The sequence below is a fragment of the Apaloderma vittatum genome, unplaced genomic scaffold (assembly GCF_000703405.1).
Source record: "Apaloderma vittatum isolate BGI_N311 unplaced genomic scaffold, ASM70340v1 scaffold2345, whole genome shotgun sequence".
Classification (NCBI taxonomy): Eukaryota; Metazoa; Chordata; class Aves; order Trogoniformes; family Trogonidae; genus Apaloderma; species Apaloderma vittatum.
The window spans coordinates 24,905-43,361 of record NW_009716338.1 but is presented as its reverse complement, the minus strand read 5'-3'; the positions used below and the strand labels follow the sequence as shown (position 1 = coordinate 43,361).

General features: G+C 38.9%; 1 protein-coding gene across 1 annotated transcript in view; it reads left to right on the top strand.

The window, feature by feature from the left end:
• DLG2 (discs, large homolog 2 (Drosophila)) overlaps positions 1-18,457 on the top strand; it is a 91,604-nt gene that overhangs the window by 59,254 nt on the left and 13,893 nt on the right. Inside the window, exons 4-5 of the mRNA XM_009869480.1 lie at positions 8,104-8,203; positions 12,047-12,088. Of these exons, the coding sequence (XP_009867782.1) occupies positions 8,104-8,203; positions 12,047-12,088 (142 nt within the window). The remainder of the gene's footprint in view (positions 1-8,103; positions 8,204-12,046; positions 12,089-18,457) is intronic.

Below are 18,457 nucleotides of genomic sequence, written 5' to 3'. Positions count from 1 at the left end.
GCCATCCCTACCTGGGAAAGAGAAATGCTTAAGAGAGTGACTGACAGAAAAGTGTGTAGTGTAATGTTTAAATTGCTCACAGATTAAATATAATACTGTGAAAATTTGCTAGCACAGGGAGAATACCAAAGTTTACAGCTGAGAGTTAAATAATTTTCTTCTAAGCTATTCCAGCAGAAATTTGTGCTGAGTTTAACTTCATGTGCATGCTATTTTTATAACTTCTTGTCTAATGCCCTGAATTAAATGGTAGGAAATTTGCATGTATGTATAGATAATGTCATAGTTACTTTTTTTATTTCTAAAAAAGCACTTGAAAAGAAAAATGTATAGTATTTGCAATAGATATTGTCATAAAATTAGAAACAGAACAAAGGTTTCTTCTAGTAAGACTTCACACAAAGCTCCAAAAGAGTGGAGCGAAGCATTAACGCTCACCAAGACGATGCAGTCTCTGTATTTCACATCTTTTTTTCTGGCTCACTCAAACTCAAGCAGTTCAGTTATGACTGACTTAGTGACTCATAGGCCATCTTTGGAAGGTTATAAGGACACAGGAGCTGCCAACCTGGGTCAAAGTCCAAGTCCATCCTATCTGATATCCCATCTATGAGACAGCAGTGTGAGATGCATTACTAGAAGATGTAGGAATCTCAGCTCCTACACAGTCCTCACAGCAGTGCCTTAGAGGTTAACTTTGGGTTTGTTTGCCCATGCTTTTATTTCTTATCATTTTAGCTGTAAGGCCTAAATAAGCCAATGTTTTAAATTAAAGCCTTGAACCTGCTATGATTCCCTGTCTCCTGAGCCAGATCTTTGCCATACCTCAGACTGCTGCACCAGTCACCTGTGAGGGCAAACACTCTTCCTTTAACACAAAAGGGCAGTTCAAAAGAGAAGTCTGCTGTGACCATCTTTCAGTGAATAGTTTGAAGGCATGTAGGTGTTGTAAGTCTTTCTCCACTAGTACCTCACAAAATAAGAGTAATAAAGCTGTTTATGCTGATTATTCTTTTTATGGAATGGTCCATTTTAGGTAGTACTTTATACTTGCACAGGTCAGGTGCACAGCACTTGTTTGCATAAATAAATGATTTGGTGAAAAATAGTAATAAAAAATCGAGGGGTTTTTTGTTGCTTTTTACCAGTGCAGATAAATAACACCTTCTGCAGCTTTATTTATTAGTGAGATTAATTCCAAAAATTACATAGAGGAGACCAAACCCCTCATCTGCATATCTAAAGAAGAACCAACAGTCAGCTGGGAATCAGAATTAAGAAAAAGATAGGAGAAAACTGAGGAATGAAGTTCAAACTGAAGAATGGCCTATGGCGTATGCTGTGGGAAAACCTGTGGGTCTCAGTCAGCGATCAGACAGTCCCAAAACGCTGCCATGTGCACACTGATGGTGGTGTTGATCTCTGAGGCTCCCGCATCACCACTGTTGCACAAAGGATGCTGAGAAAGGTTCACTGCTGAAAATAAGATTTAGTAGTGGTAGTGGTAGCTGGTGGCATGCATCAACTCCAACAGGGAAAGTTACTTTTGGGGGAAAAAAAATTAAAGAGTGGGGGAAGATTTGAGACAACATTGCTAAATATCAAGTACAATTTCTAACTTCAGAGACAGCCCTGAGAAAGGACAGCCTTGAGAAAGACCACAAAGATGATGAAGGGAGTGGAACATCTCCCTGATGAGGAAAGGCTGAAGGAGCTGGGTCTCTTTAGCTTGGAGAAGAGGAGGCTGAGGGGTGACCTCATTAATGTTTATAAATATAAAAAGGGTAAGTATCAGGAGGACAGAGCCAGTGACATCCAACGACAGGTCAAGGCGCAACGGGTACAGGCTGGAGCACAGGAGGTTCCACAAAAACATTAGGAAAAACTTTTTCACTGTGAGGGTGACAGAGCCCTGGCACAGGTTGCCCAGAGAGGTTGTGGAGTCTCCTTCTCTGGAGACATTCAAAACCTGCCTGGACGCGTTCCTGTGTGACCTACTGTAGGTGATGCTGCTCTGGCAGGGGATTGGACTAGATGATCTCTTGAGGTCCCTTCCAACCCCTGACATTCTGTGATTCTGTGTGATTCTGTGACAGAAAGACCTTCATGCAGCCCATATACGTCTGTAGTGAGCCCAGCTAGGTCAAAGCCCATGCTGAACCTCAGCAGAGCCCTGCAGTGCTGGATCCGTGAGCATCTCATCACAGAAACACAAGCAGTAGAGCTGGAAGAAGCTTATTGTTTAGCTCTTTTCCCCTTACCGCCCCCTTCTCTCCCAGTGCTGCAGCGTGAGCCCCCCTGGTACTTAAGATTAGCAGATTTGTTTCAAATGTGAAAAATTATCTAGGCTTTTCCACTTCCCTTGGGGCAGATTATTCTACATCTAAATTGATTTCACTATCAGGGAGCTTTGCCCTTTCTTGTTTTCACACTATTAATTTCAGTGTGGCTGCTTGAAAAAATCCTTCCCACTCTCTTTGTGTACAACCTTCTGATACTTGTAAATGACCTTGGCTGTCACGTACGCAAGGTTTTTAGGCTGGAGTTTCGATCCTGCCAACGAAGATGTAACGTAAATTAGCACAGATGAGTACTCCTTTCATACCTTGCTCTGAGTTAAATGTGTGTTTGCAAATTGGAAATGCTGCTTTTAGGTGTTTTCTTGAAAGTCTATTAGTCTTTCTGTTCCCCCGGCACTTTGTGTTGGCTTTAACTGTTTTGGTGGGAATTAAAAGTGAATTGCTGGCTGACAAGTGGCATTAGGTTAGTCTTAAAAAAAGATTAGTAAAATTTCATATGTATGAATACTAAACAACTCTACCCTCTTTTTTTAGAAGCTAGACATAACGGAGCTTTTAATAAGGCTTTTACTTTTTCATTTTGGATTTCTAAGAGCCAAATCTCCCTGCAGCTTCATGGGAAAAATAAGGAAGAAGAGTTATCTTCATCTGAGTTTCTTCTCACCCAAAGGTTGTTCTCCCTTTACCAAAACAGATCATGGTACAAAAATTCAATAAGGAATGACTGTAGCCCAAGTTTTCTTCTTTTCTTTTTTTTTTTTTCCCCAAATATTGCAGTTAACAGAATAGGGACATTCTTCCCACTGCATCTCATAAAAAGAGAAGTTGGCAAGTGTTGCTTGCCAGCACGTAACCATGTGGACAGACTGCAAATGAAAGATATACATCTAAAGGTGTATACTTCATGGTCACTCTACAACCAGGCTTAGAGTTGCCAGTGGTAACTTCATCTGCATGTCTGGACAGACAGCATTAGGACCCTTCTGTGTGTGTGAACCCAGTCAATTGCAAAGTTTGTGGTTACACCAAGAAAGCAAGAATGGCTCAGGAGCATTGGCTTTCTTCTAGACTTGGTCAAGTCACTTAACCTCAGTATGCTTTGTTATTTTCGTAAAGGAAACTACCACGGCCTCAGTCATAGTGTCCACCAGGTCATAGTGTTGATCTAGTCCCCACAAACTGTTTGAAAGGAGAAAGGACACTGAGTATATTACAGTCCAAGACTTCTCTTTCACTAGTCAGTGTGACTTTTCAGTATGATGGGAGAGGTTTAACATATAGGGCTTTAACAGTGTTCAAGAGCCCAAACCTTTATTAAAGCCAGTGTTTAAAAAGAGTTAAAAAAATGTCCCTAATAGAAAAGGTATTAATTAAATATAGAGAAAAGGATTGCAGGGATATAATGATGCTGATAAATTGTGTAGATTTTTGTAGAATGCAACATAAGTGAAGGCTTTTCATTTAAGTTGGGCCAAAACCAGGTATTAAAAGAGAATAAAAATTTTAAAAAAAAATATGGCGTGTGAAAAGCAGCAAAATGAATGAACTCATATACATTGTTAGACCAATATCAAAACAAGATAGTTACAGATAATCACGTAACATAAAAACTATGTTAAAGCTTTGGTCAAATCTGCCTATAAATAAGTGCTAAATCAAGTTCATCTACACCTTATATAGAAGAATTTCACAGCCAGTGCTCTGGAAGAGCTCTTTCTCAGGCGAGCCCTGAACACTGGCTCCCTGTACACGACTGAGGATTAGCATTGGCTGAATGAAACAGCAAAATAAAATACTCCCAATGTGCTTGGGAGTTTAATGACTTTTAGAAGATGCAGTTGCTTTTACAACTTTCAGAGCATCAAAATAAATTTTTTACCAACATATTAGTCTCTTCTGCAAGGCATAAAGAGAACCACCACTATCAAGAGCACATCTGCACTAAGTATGGGCTGGATCTGCTAGATTGTGGGAAAAAAAATGGGAAAAAGCTCAAAGTAAACAATGATGCAGTTGCCTATGGCAGTACGGTGCAGCTATCAAATCACTGATGTCCTATTCTTTGAGATGTTTACCACTAGAAAGCAAATTTTGAAATTGCGTTGTTTATTCAGCATTACATGAAAATTTCCTATTAGCTGATGAGTAACACATATATGGCTCCTGCACCTAGGGAAAACCATTTAGAATAAATAAATTATGTTGACACAAAAAAAAACTACCAAAGGGAATTCTTGCAAACGAAAAACACACAGTGTCTTAATGTCTGTCACAACCAGGGAAGGTTGGTGTGTGGAAGCCAGACTTACATAACTGGGGACATCTGGGGATATTTGGTCAGGGAAGGGTGCACATCATGATTTTTTTCTGGTTTCTCCATAACACAGTCTGTGCCTAAGCAGTATCAAACAAGAATTTAAGCCTGGACGTCAGTGAAAGCTTTTTTTTCTGAGGAAAGACTATTTTTCTTCATCGCAGTTCAAATGTTGTAAGGGTGACCTCACTGTTCAGTTGTCAGTACTCAAGAATTTCATTTGCTTTTTAATATTAGGCACTCATCTGTACAAAGTGCCTACAAGTGCCAGTTCCCAGGTTAGTGGTAGCCTGTGTGAACTGATGGCAGTGAAGTATACAATCTGTTGCGACTGAAGTACAAGAGTTATTAGTTATTAGCCATTACAGGATTTTACAGTATTCATGGCAAAGAAAGGGTGACTTATACAGGGATCCATCTCCAGGCACTTTTTCACTGATTTTCAGAAACTCTGCCCGCACAAGCGTTGAATCACGCCTAAGCTTGATATCACAACTTCAATTGCAGTTGAATGCAACTTTTGCACCAGGCTGAGAGATGTAGGCAAATTCTTCTCTCTCAGTTCTCCTATGGCTGCTTCACAGCTCTCCAGCACCATAGGGAGCCCCGGTGAAAACTGGCTCCAGAGTATTGGACATGTCTTAAATTTACATTTTAGAGAAATAAAATCTCTCAAAAACACACATCTTGCAGTTTAACTGCCACCTTCCTCACATGCATGACCCTTCATGAAAAAGAAGTAAACGTGGTCAGTGCTGGTCTCTACTCCTCCACCAGCAGAACAAAATCTGGAATTAACAGAGTGTGTCCAATAAAAACATGGGTTTATTCTGTATGAGTCTCCTTCTCCTCTCTTTGCCAGCTCCCTTATCTCTATACATTAGAGATATATATTGTGGTATCTGTAAGAAGCATTTTGCTGGGTGTTTGCAGGATTTCATATCCTTAAGGTGGAGACCATCAGCCTGAATTTAATCACATTTTTATTGGATACAAAACCAAAATCAAGGCTCCCACCTTTGGTTTCTTGTGAAGCAGCATATACAAGAACATAAACACTTGGTAAGCCCATTCAGTTAATACTAAGGACTAACAAATTCTGTAAGACCCATTTTAGTGTTTTGCAGTATTTTACAGTTTCTTTGTTATTTTAAATACAAATCTTCTGACTACACTATGATACTATATATGTTCATTAACATGATTGTTAATGAATGACTGAATGAATACACTTTGATTAAGAAGTATACACACACATCAACATACTTGCTAATGGATATTAATAAGCCAAGAGTCAGCTTTATTTTAGGAATAAGGCTTTTTATTGGTGTGGATGCAGTGACACAGTTGAATATAATAGTCACTTGCTAAGAACTGCCAGATTTTGGTTGTCCAAAGTGGAACAACATTTTATTTAAAAGGCAGCCCAATGCTTGAACTTGCGAAAGAAAGGTTTATATAACATTGTACTATATCGGTCTAATTTGGAATATACTGTTAGATCATGCATAAGCTTGAAAAAAATATATGCTTTTCTGGTGAAAATGCAATTTCTGAAGTTTCTTCTCTAGACTGTTGGGGGAAAAATTGAAAAAGAATACTTACAAGTGTTATTTATGACATAATCTCTGTGAAACACAGCATATTTATTTATCGATTTGATAATGTTTTCTTTAATTCCAAAGTGAAATAGCATTTGGTAATGAAGTGATTGTCATTTTAAAAACCTTTTGTTTTTTGAGATGCTCTTGTATATATATATTTTTCCCTTTTAAATTGCAATGCATATAGTATTACTATGTCAAATTCAGATGAATCGTGACAACATTTTCACAGTGGGAAATGTTAACATCCTACGTTCCTTTCTTTGGAAAAAATAAAAGAAATTATCACAGAAAACACATTTTAATTTAATTATATCCTTTAGGTCATTAAAGTGATGTAATGTGCATGTCAGTCCTCTTTTCATCCACAGATTACTTTAATCCTTCATGTGCAGTTTTTTTTTTCGTCTGGCTTTCTTTCATATTTGCTTTGTTTTAAAATTGCATGCTATCTGGATTATTTGTGCATGACGTCCACATTAATTTCACATTGAATGTTTACATACTCTGAGAAATTTTCATGGATCATTTATTCTACATGTGCTTTTTTTTTTTCCTTTGTTTTCAGTTACTGAACTTTAAATATGCTTGAAATGTAAAAGTGGCATGAAACTTTTGTGACACAAGTAGACAACTCTTTTAATAGAGATTTTCAGTACTTAACTTCACGTCTTTCAGAAATACATATGCTAAACCATATTTTATGCTGTATTTCCAAAATGTAAGAAAATAAATTATGTTCTGAAACTCTAAATATATTCCACATGAGAACTGGAGCCAAATGCTGGTTATATTTCATTCGAGCAATGACAAAGACAAGACATTGGCCCTTTAAATACGTTAAAAAGGTCTCTGCTCTCTTGGAGGTGATCACTGGCAACGTCCTGGGTCTGGGCATTGCGTATGTTCAGTATATTTAGAGTGTAGGACACTGCCTGACAGACAACACAGATCACCTCAGATAAGCTCTATCTACAGCTCAGCATAGGTGCTTTCTGGAAATGCCTGCTTCTCTCAATTGACTGTAGAGGCCCTAATTCCTCATTTAGTACCTGAAATTAATGCCCAGAGTAGTATATTCTGCTCTTAATAGTACAGTCCTATAAGCCCTCGTGGCTGTTTATAAATTCAAAGGTTTAATTATGTAAAATACCCAACTTTCTTCCCTATTAATTCCCCATTTGAAGTATTAAAGCAACACATGTTTCTCAGCATGCAATGAAATACAGCTTATTGGTGGAATTACATCCCTAAATCATGTAAAACTAAAAGCATATCCAGAGAAACCTAATGAGTAAATATACATGTATAAAATAAAATTAAGTTTTGGTGTTTTTTTAATTATAAAAAAAGAAAAGCAACACACTTGAGCAGTTGTCGATTAAGAAGTGAAATAAAACACTATGAAAGTAGCAGCAGTTACCAGGAAAAAATATTTGGTTTTAATTGGCACAGGGCTGAATTCACACATCTACTACAAGCAAATTAAAGGCGTCTGCTCTCCTCTTTCCAGCCTAGTCTGTTTCAGCCAGTTAATTAATTCTGTGCACAGTCTGCTATGATTAAAGATGAATGGCTGGATCTCAGATCATGCTGAGCCACCCGTAGCCCTTCATGTGAACAAGGCAAACTCGATAGTCTCCAAGACAGGAGCTGAAGGTTGTGATGTGAGACCCCTGTAATCAAACTGATCCAGTCTCCAGGGGCTTTGCCTTCAACCCACAGACCTCACAGCAACCACCTCAAATTCTTTGTGGCCACTTGGTTTGGACTGATTTGAGTCACTACAGTTCTCTCCACTTTTACAAACTAGTTGTTTTGTCAGCATGAGTGTGACAACAATTAGACGTCCCTGTTTTTGCCCCATGCCTTTTCTCCTTCACAGTCATTCAATGACAAGCGTAAAAAGAACTTCATCTTTTCACGAAAATTCCCATTCTACAAGAGCAAGGAGCAGAGTGAGCAGGAAACAAGTGATCCAGAACGTAAGTAACCTCTTGGAGACGATGTCACACGCAGCAGCACAAAAAATGGGTGACACGCATGATACTAGTATCCCACACATCTAGGCAAATATCTGTCGTAGGCAGGCAGGAGAGGTATTACTACTGTGACCAATGTGTGACTGCAGTTTGGATCCAGCTTGTCCTTCCAACAATGGAAACATCATTTCCAGAAGAACAAAACAGTGACCTTAACTCTTGGCAGATAAAATGTGGCTTCTCAAAGTCGTTGTGGCACTTGTCATAAATACAAACGTGTCTATAATTAAATATTGCCAGATCAGAACTGGTTCAGAATAATGTAAATTTGCTTTCTTTCACAATACTAAGCTAAATGATTATGCTTCCTTTGACATTCTCCAAGTTGACTGCCATGGGCAGCTTCACTAGAAGTTTATTAGTCAAATGAAGCAACCATGCTAACAGCTTAAAGAAATAAGTCAGATCTTGGCATGTGTACTTCCCTGGGCACTTACTGCTTGCTTAAACTGTACAGAGAACCAGCATTATTAAAAATATATACTAGTTCCAAGACCAAATATTCACTCTTTTTCTTAATAATTCTCTCATAAATTTATCTGGGGAGCATCATTTCTCAAACTTTATTTATCTGATTGTTCCAAAACTCATGTATCGTGGTCACTGCCTCTTCCATAGAATATGGGTCTAAAGTCGTTTCAGAAAGAAAAAGCAGGGATCCAGATTGCTCAATCAACATGGTCAGTCATGGTAGTATCCATTTCAACTCCACTGACTTCTTCCTTCCTCTTCTGCGGCTGTTCTTCCTTTCTCATTGCTCTCTCTGGGGACTTCCGTGCAGGACATCCCCGGATTAGGTGACGACGGTTATGGAACAAAGACTCTGAGTAAGTTCCCAGGAATGGTCACTGTAAATCTCTTTTTTGTTTTGTTTTGTTTTGGCTTCTGTCCCTTCTCTGAGGACCCTCCACTCCTAGCATGCACAAGATAGAGTCTTATTTGTTACCCAGCTGTGAATGCATTAAAAATGTTTCAATTGTTTTGTTCTGCATGACAATATTAAACAACATACAGTGTATCGAGCAGACACTTTCACTTCTTTTGTAATAACACCTTTTGTTTCTGACAGTATGTTATTGTTCCCATCATGGCAGTTCTGTAGAGTAGCATATCTAGAACTCGTTTTGCTGCCTAGGCTGTTCCTTTCAGCAACAATCCCTCCCGCTCCATCCAAAGGGAAAGTTAAGCATTATAACTTGATTACATCCTGAGGAGATCAATAGAAAAATTGTTTTATGCCGTTGCTTCTGCATTTTCAGCTTTTTGCATGGGAGTGTTTGTTACTTTGCTGGATTTTAGATTAGTATTCGTTATTAATGGAAGAAGTTGTTTGCAGGCTAGAGAAGACCATGCCTTCTCCAAAGGCACCATTTCACCATTTCACTGTCATGCAACCTTAATCAATGTTTTTTTCTGATGCAGCAATCCTGTCTCAGAGCTTGGCATTGCAGACTGTGTAATGTGTCAGATAATTGTTCAGAAACAATTCTGCTTCCTCAAAAGTTAGACTGGGAAAAATTGTATGCAGTGAAATATTTGTGGCTGATTTCTAGACAAATAGCTACATCATAATCTGTATCCAGATCTAAATCGTTTAAAGAAAATGTCACTTGCATGTGTTTGGCTGCTTCTTCCTCAGTTATCTTTTTCTTAAGCACCAAGTAATTGGAGCAAAATGTGTGTGAATGTTAACACTGCATCGCCTACTGTTTTGTATGTGCTTTAATGCACACCCATGCACACAGTTTTACAGATTATTCCATTTCTGAGTGATTTGTTGAAGGGACTTTTTAATGGTTTAATTTTAAGCCATATAGTAGCTCATAACTTAAAGATGAAAGCTTCATCTCTTGTACAAAGAACAGTTCTGCGAGACTAGTTTTGTCAGTGATAGACAGCAAATGTCGCTGCCACCTGAATTTTAACCATTCTGCTACTTTAAGTAAAGTGTCATAGCAGCTCATCAGCAGCAAATGCAGATCCTTCCCTGCCTAAAGAGAAGTAGAATATTTCTGATCTGGCAGCCCTCCTGAATATCTCTGTCCTTTACAAAGAAACATTTCCATAGCATCCAACTATCTGAAAGGAGATAACTGAATTCTGCAAATTACTAGGGGAAAAGTAGAGCAGAGGTATAAGCTCTAGTTTCTCTATTAATATTGCATCCAGCTTTCAACTACTGACACACCTCTAGACATTCTGAATATTCAGCTCAAATATGCTTTTTTATGACAGTTCTTACTATGAAGGATATTTGTTCTTGTTTAATAAAGTTCTTCAGGGTCCTATATAACATTAATTTGAGACAACCTTTCTTAACTTGCTGTGAAATGTCCAAAAGTCATTTTACTCTTTTCTTCTAAGTGTAATTTTAATTTTAATAATGCTTCTTACTAAGCCCAAGATTAAAGTTTTCCATTTTTATCAGATATCAGCCCCTTTCGTTTCTGCTGCTTCAGTAACCCTGTCAGTCTTACTCTGTGAACCTCAAGCCATTGCATTGGTACGTGGGGAAAATGCAGCACCTTGCAAAGAGGGGGTAGTCTTGCCACTGTTCCAATAGTCATCCTTCAGGACCATGCATGGTCTACTCTGGGTGCATCCCAGGGGATTTTTGGCTTTTATGATCTATTTCTTTGTTTAGAGGCAGTTACAGGTAGGTGTTGTTGAGTCACCCACAGCCAAGTCTGGTTTAATGACAAATATTGGACCAACTTTTACTCCTGGTGTTTGTCAGAAGGTGGCTTATTTGTACCCATTCTCCATTTAACCACTGTGTCTCATTCTCGTTAACCCAGAGTGGCTCTCCAATATATAACCAATTTACTGTATAACCAATTTACTTCTAAATGTCCTGGACCAGCTGAAAAGTTTCAACTGTCAAATGATCTTTCAGGGGCAGTAATCAGCATTTCTACCAGAAATACCATTAAAACCTCCATTTAATGTGGTTCTTCAGACCTCCTGGAGACCATATAGCATGACCTGACTGACTAAAAACAGTCTGCAACTACAGTTTGGAAACAGACATTTCACATGATATAGATTACACCTTTCTTTAAATGATACAATAGAAACAGGACACCAGACTTGCTAAACCACAAGTCTGACCCATACCACTGGTTCTTATATCTCTATTCACCCATCCACATTGCTCTGGTAAAGGGTTTCATACTCTAGCTCAAATCTTGAGGCTAGACAATGTCTGAAAAAGTTTTTCTTAGTTTTGACATTGGCTTAATCTTTTTTTGGACAGGGTAAAATAGATACAGTTACAATATTTGATATCAAAACCATCTTCATGTTCATGTGTTATCCCTTTGGGGTAGCGCACAGTGATTAAAGACAGACACAGGTCAGAAGTTTAGCAAGAATAGATCCAATGCATTAATGATGCTCATTACTGATAGTGCAGAATAAAATGAGCAGACACTTAGGCTTCATGAAATTAGTCAAGACGTCCAGTGAGATGCAAGTGGACCATAACGTACTTTGAAATTAAGTTTTCTGAGATTTCATTAAATATCTCGTCAAGAGAAGGCATGGCTTTGCCATGACACATATCACGAGCTAGTACATACAGTGTCTTTCTGAAATGCCACAAGAGAGAAAGCTTTCATTTTACTTTTATAATTTATCTGAGAGTTTTCAGGTGATGTCACTGCGTGGTTTCATTTTTTTTCCTCTCTGCACAACTACCTTTGCATGACTGTGGCAGTTCTTTTAAGTTTCTGCGGCTTTGTGGTGCTTGGTTATGTTCTTTAATTTGCTGTACTGTTCTTGCAGAACATGTTTCTTCTAATGCCAGCGATAGTGAAAGTAGCTACAGTAAGTTACTGCTTTCATTAGAGTCCTTTTACTTTGCATTGCTTGTTCAGTTTGTTTCATTTATTTTGTTTCTCTCCTTGCTACTCTTTTGTTAATGTTAAAAAGACATTTGGAGCAAATGGCTTGGAATTCAAATTTACAACCATATCTTGAATACAAAGCTATAAAAGAAAACTGGCAACCTTTATGTTACGAGGAAGGTTGTTACTTGGGATTTGTTCTGGGACATAAAACCAAACTTGACTGTGAAACTCAGGATTATTTGGCTTAGTGACAAGAAGTATATTTCAGCAGGGAGGGGGAAGTTTCTTGCTGATCTTTAAAGAGTAAAATTACTTCATAGCTGTAGTCAAATCTGCAGAAGACATCATTTTTACAAGGTCAAAATTTTTACTGGCTTTCTGTATGCCTGTATGGAGGCCTAAGAAATAGCCCCAAAACTTTTGTTGACCCCATCATTTTGGCAGTACAGATATCCTAATTCACATTGAAGTCTTCAAAAAAAGGTAAGATAGACCTTTATCCCTTAGACACTGCCACTGAATGTCACTGATTCCCTGTAAGTGAGATACCAAACCTCCAACATGATTTGTTTGGAATTACAGGCTCCATGTAGTCATATAGCTAAGAGGCTGATAGTATGTTCTGGATATTATTAGTCATACCAAAAATTTAACCAATATAAATATTTTTCCTGAAGCTTTGATAAATAAAAATATAACGCATTAAATAAATGAATGGAAATGTAATAAAAGGTAATTAAAATGATAGATTGCTTATTAAATCACCCAGTTGTTTCATTTTTTTCAAGCCATTTGCTTAGCAAATCAGGTTTTCCACCAGTCACTGAGCACTTGTGCTAAGCACCCGCATACCTCCAGGTAACCATTGGTATCATACCTCATATTTACTAGTTTTGATAGAGTGCATAGCAGTTGAGCTCTGTTAATAAACACTGGTTTGCTTAGTAGAACAGCTAATTTTATGCAATTCAGAAATGGTAAATTAGTTTGTATTCTCTTGTATTGCAAAGGTTTCCTTGGAAAGCAATTGCCAGAGTCACACGAAAACAGTAGGCGCGCTTGAACTGCCAAGATCCAGTTTTTTTCTATTTTTAACGTGCCCTCTACTGAGGAGGATTTTCTGTTTGAAATATAAGATGCCACTTCCCCAGACTGACTTTACAAACAGGAATGAGTCAATAGGTTAAATTTTCAAAAGTTTACATGAGTCAAATCTCCTCCAGATGTGTTTATTTCAGGGTGAGCTCAGGCTAAAAGCCCAGAGAAGACTCTAGGCTGTTGGCTGAGTACATCCCATGCCTGATGAACTGTCCCAAACAGGAGACTTAACGGGATGCCCAGTTGCAACCAAACATTTGGGGCAAGTCCACAAAAGTTACCTCTCAAATTTCATCATGATAGACCAGGTAGCCAGTTCCTCATTGGCTGTACAATAGCTTGAAACAAAGTGTATGTTTTGAGGTGTGAGAAAGGGGACAGAAATGGTTTGAGGAAGTTAGTTGGAAAGAAAAGTAGTGTTGGGGTAACAACAGGCCGTGGTAGGCACTCTCCTTCCAGAGTGATTTCCACCTGGGCAAGCTCCTGTCTCATCTCAGCAGCATTCAGCCTATACCCTGCTGGCTGGAGCTCCCCACGCATGACTGGTATGCCCAACAACTGCTGCCTGGTGAAGAAGTTCCTTGTCTGCCTGTAGGAGGGCTATGCCATTTCACAGCAGAGGGTGCCAACCTTAGGTTATATCAAATGAAAGTTGCTTCAGAATCCAGGACCAAAGGACCTAATTCCATTTGCTGAGGATTCATTGGTGTCTGATGACATAACATTTGAAGAAATCTCCTTAGGCAACAAACAACTTTGTTTAACAGCTGGAAATGACTGTTTTAGATGGCCACAATGGCATATAGACTCTAACCTGACTGTGTGTTCAATTACTACATGGCCATGGTATATCAGCATGTGTCCTGTGGGGACTTAAAGCGCACCTGAGTTCAGCTGGTTACTCTCTAGATCTCCAGGCTATGCTACGTCAACAGTACATCCCATCACTCAGCTCACTGCAGCAAATCTCCCCTAGGGAAGTTATGACCTGGAAACAGAGAAGAATCAGAGGAGAGCAAGGTGGTCAGAGAGAGCAGTCAACAAACCATATGAGGGAATGGAGATGAGAGAGATGAGGCCTGTCAGGAGGAAGCTGTCTTATTTCACTGCAGTTCTGACCTTGTGAGACTGTTGGGAGAGTACACTGTAGAGTGGACGCCTACCAATATCCTTCATGTGGGAAGAGAAATTATCAGATCTAGTCTGCAAACACTTCCTGAAGACACATTCCTCACTGACTTCTAATTTATTTATTCCTAATAATAGGTGCTTGGAATAAAGCTCATTCCTAGCAGAACAAGACAGCATGCAGTTATTATTTCTGTTCTTGTTTGCATCTGGATAGCTGAGAAGAGGGATCAACACCAGTCACTGTCACAGAACCAAATTTGATTTAACTCCATTTGGAGGCAGCCATGTTGTACATCTGTTCTTCAGTGTCATGTGGCACCACTTGGAGAAGAATTTTTGTGTTCAGGGTGAGACACTACAAATTATTGAACTAGGACACCATGTGTGTTAACTTGAAAACTCACCTGGCCCTCAGTCTGTGCACTGGTGAAATGGGGCATCCAAAGGGGAGGGAAAAAAAAGTGAAGCTGCAAAATTCCTGGGCAGCACACAGAAAACTGCTGGAGAGCTCAAGGGTTTTGTATGGGATTGTGGCCCTGTCCCAGTGGCCCATATCTCTTCTGTTTCTCCAGCAAATGACAAGACCTGGAGGTGTTGGTCAACAGCTTGCTGAGCATGAGCCAGCAGTGTGCCCAGGTGGCCAAGAAGGCCAACGGCATCCTGGCCTGGATCAGAAACAGTGTTGCCAACAGGAGTAGGGAGGTGATGAGGCCGCACCTCAAGTCCTGTGTTCAGCACTGGGCCCCTCACTCCAAGAAAGACACTGAGGTGCTGGAGCATGTCCAAAAAAGGGCAACGAAGCCACTGAAGGGTCTGGGAGCAACTCAGGGAGCTGGAGTTGCTTAGCCTGAAGAAAAGGAGGCTGAGGGGAGACCTTATCACTCTCTACAACTCCCTGAAAAGCAGCTGTAGCGAGGTGGGGGTTGGTCTCTTCTCCCAAGTGACAAGTGATAGGACAAGAGGAAATGGCCTCAAGTTGTGCCAGGGGAGGTTTAGATTGGACACTATGAAAAATTTCTTTACTGAGAGGGTTGTAAAGCACTGGAAGAGGCTGCCCAGGGAAGTGGTGGAGTCATCATCCCTGGAGGTATTTAAAAACCACGTAGATGTGGTGCTGAATGAGCTGGTTTAGTGGTGGACCTGGCATAGCTAGGTTAAGCAGTTGGACTTGATCTTAAAAGCTTTTGCCAACCTAAATGATTCCACGATTCCATGAAATCAGCAATTGACCTTTTGGCCAGCAGAAAGTAAAATGTGTGTGTAAGAAACAATTAGCAAGTGCCCTGTGTTTTTCTGCAGACGCTCATTTTTGTCCCTATAAAAACAGTCCAGCTGGAGTCCAGAGCAAGATGTTCTGCATTTTTTCTAGTGGATCTCTGGCAATTGCTCGAATATGTTTCTCTAACTTTTGCTTCTAGTAATGAGCATTTAGTGAAAAGTAGCTAGTGTTGAAACCTGTACTACTTGGTCATTTCTAGAACCATTCCAAAACAGGGGTACAACTACACAAAGTGATGCTGGAGGCTTCTGAGAGCTGTCTAGGCTGTGACCTGAATAGTGATTAAGAAAGGCGTTACAAATTGGCTGGGCTTTTTCTAGGACGTATTCTGATGCATTCATATTTATTTAAAAAAAAAACACCACACTTAAATTTTTGAATATTTGACTGAAGTATTTCTTATGTCATGGACTTGTGGGTTAAAAAATCAACTTCTTGAATGAAGCTATACTTTTTATTTCTAAATAAATATATAATTGAAAGTAAATGTGGTCTCAAGAGAAAACTCCTCCACCACTCCTTAGCAACAAGGCTAAAGGCAGATAGTAAACCTGATTTCTTCTGCCAGTGCTCTGACCACTGGATTTGTAATGAGCAAAAGAGCTGGAGCCAACAGTGGGATTTTCTTTATCCCAACAGATAATCTTCAGCTCCAGTAACTTCAGAGAGAGTCACAAACACATTTGACAATAGAATCTGGCTCTTCATGAAAAAAATAAAAAAAAAAATATTTTTGAACCAGGAACAAATGTTGTCCAGATCTAACAAGGGCTGAGCTGCCACACAGCTGCTGCTAATGTTGGCCGTGCTAATAGGAAGGCTATAACTATTTTAGTTGATTTGCACCTGTTCTCAGCAATAAAACAAGATTGCAGAGCAGTACATAAAGTCCTGGTCTAGCAGAAAGTTGTTCTTTTTTGTTATGAAAGTCCATACAGACAGCTTTGACTTATCCCTGAACCAGCTAATCAAACTATGATTGAAATTTTATTTTGAGCTCTGTAACTTAAAATGTTTTGATTTCTTTTTCAAACCAAGCTTGTGAGAACATATTTTTTACCATGGACTCATCAGTTTTTATTTTGTGAGACATGATTTTCATAATAACCATGAATTTCAGGTCTCTCTACCGCATATGTGTTGTAATGCTCTTACACGTAGTTCAGAAAAGGTTTTCATAGCTGTCATCAAAATTACACACGTTACCACAGCTATTTAGCCTAATTGTATAACTGGTTGTGATTGCACCAGTTACCTAGAGAGGCAATACATGACTAAAATCCAAAAATACAGATAATTGGTAGAAACAAAAATTTTTACCCTCTCTCAGCAAGTCAGCAAGTCACTCTTGTGATGAGAGTGGACTCAGAACAAGGTTAAAGGAGTCCTGATTATTATGTTAGGCCCCTGATTAATTAGAGCACTTACGTCGACTCTTACACTCCCCAAGGATTATTACATTATTGAGGTACACTCAAAATGGCACAAATACTGAAATTTCTTTTTATGCCCTCAAAAGCTATAGTGATCTTAAACATATAGAGTCAACAGAAGACTTCTCAGTCATATGTTCATTTTCAGATTACTGATGATCTTGGATTCCCAGCCTTTCAAAGCTATCAACATATTTCCAAAAATTGTGTGTTTAGTTACATGAATGGAGGTCCAGCAAAGGGATTTCAAGCCAAATAGAGGCTAGGATATTGACTGTCCAATGAAGTCTGAGCAGATGAAACAAAACAAGAAATTGATTTCTTCAAGATCTTACAAGTACAACTCGGGTAATTCACACATTAACCCCAAATCTAAATGGATGGTGACAGAAAAAATATATCTTCTTTGGTTTTAGATCCAGATGAATCACAAAATTCAGGCAAGAGCTCAAAAATAAAATTAATTTTGTTCATCTATATGTATTTCACGTGTGTACTGATGGTAACAACCACCGTTAGTCCAGAAATGTTAATGACCCCAAAAATTCTCTTTGATTTTTCTAAAATCATAAATAATTTTTAGCTGTCCTCATACATAACTACTGGGGTTTTTTTTGTTATTCACTGCCTTAGCTCCCTTTAGAGATTTTTTTCATTCTATCATTAAGAGGATGCCAAAATCCATGGATTCTCACTGCATAAGGTGCTTGATGAGGTTGTTTGGTTATATGGTGGCTGCATCACGGCAGCTCCCAAGAGCTCTCCTGTCCCATTTACTCCATGTCAGGTGCAGTTACACCAGCCTTGTGGAATCTCTGGATGCTCTGGCAGGAAAATAGACAATGGGGCATTTTTATTTGTTACACAAAAAATAACCAATATCTGCCAGGGCAGATATTTAAGGCAACACTTTAAATCCATTTTAGGGCTACCCCTCTGAAACACTATAAAATCCTTTAAAACAATGAAATTAGTAGCCCTTATGGAACTCATTGACTGCACAGGGTCTCTCTGTTCAGTTTGTAGAAACTACAAGTTATAACAAACTCCAGGTCATTCTTCTCTTCCCAAGCATGAGAAACCCCCAACAGGCAAACCAAGAACAAAGTGAAGCAGAGCCATAGTGATCGATGGAAAGTGAATGCCATCCAACGATTTTACTCATAAGTATATTACATCTAGTAAAGTTTCCTTTTTCTTTCTTCTCTTTCCTTATTTTCTTATTTTTCTTCTCTTTTTGACTGGATGGAATTTTACTAAAAAACAAGAGATGAAGCCAAAATCCTACAGAAAGGAGTGTTTCTTTTGCATTTTTTTGTATTCTCTGTTACATTTCACAAAGATTTTCCAGATCAATATAGCTCACCTGCGCTAATTAAGCTATTAATGTGGATAGTAAATGAGG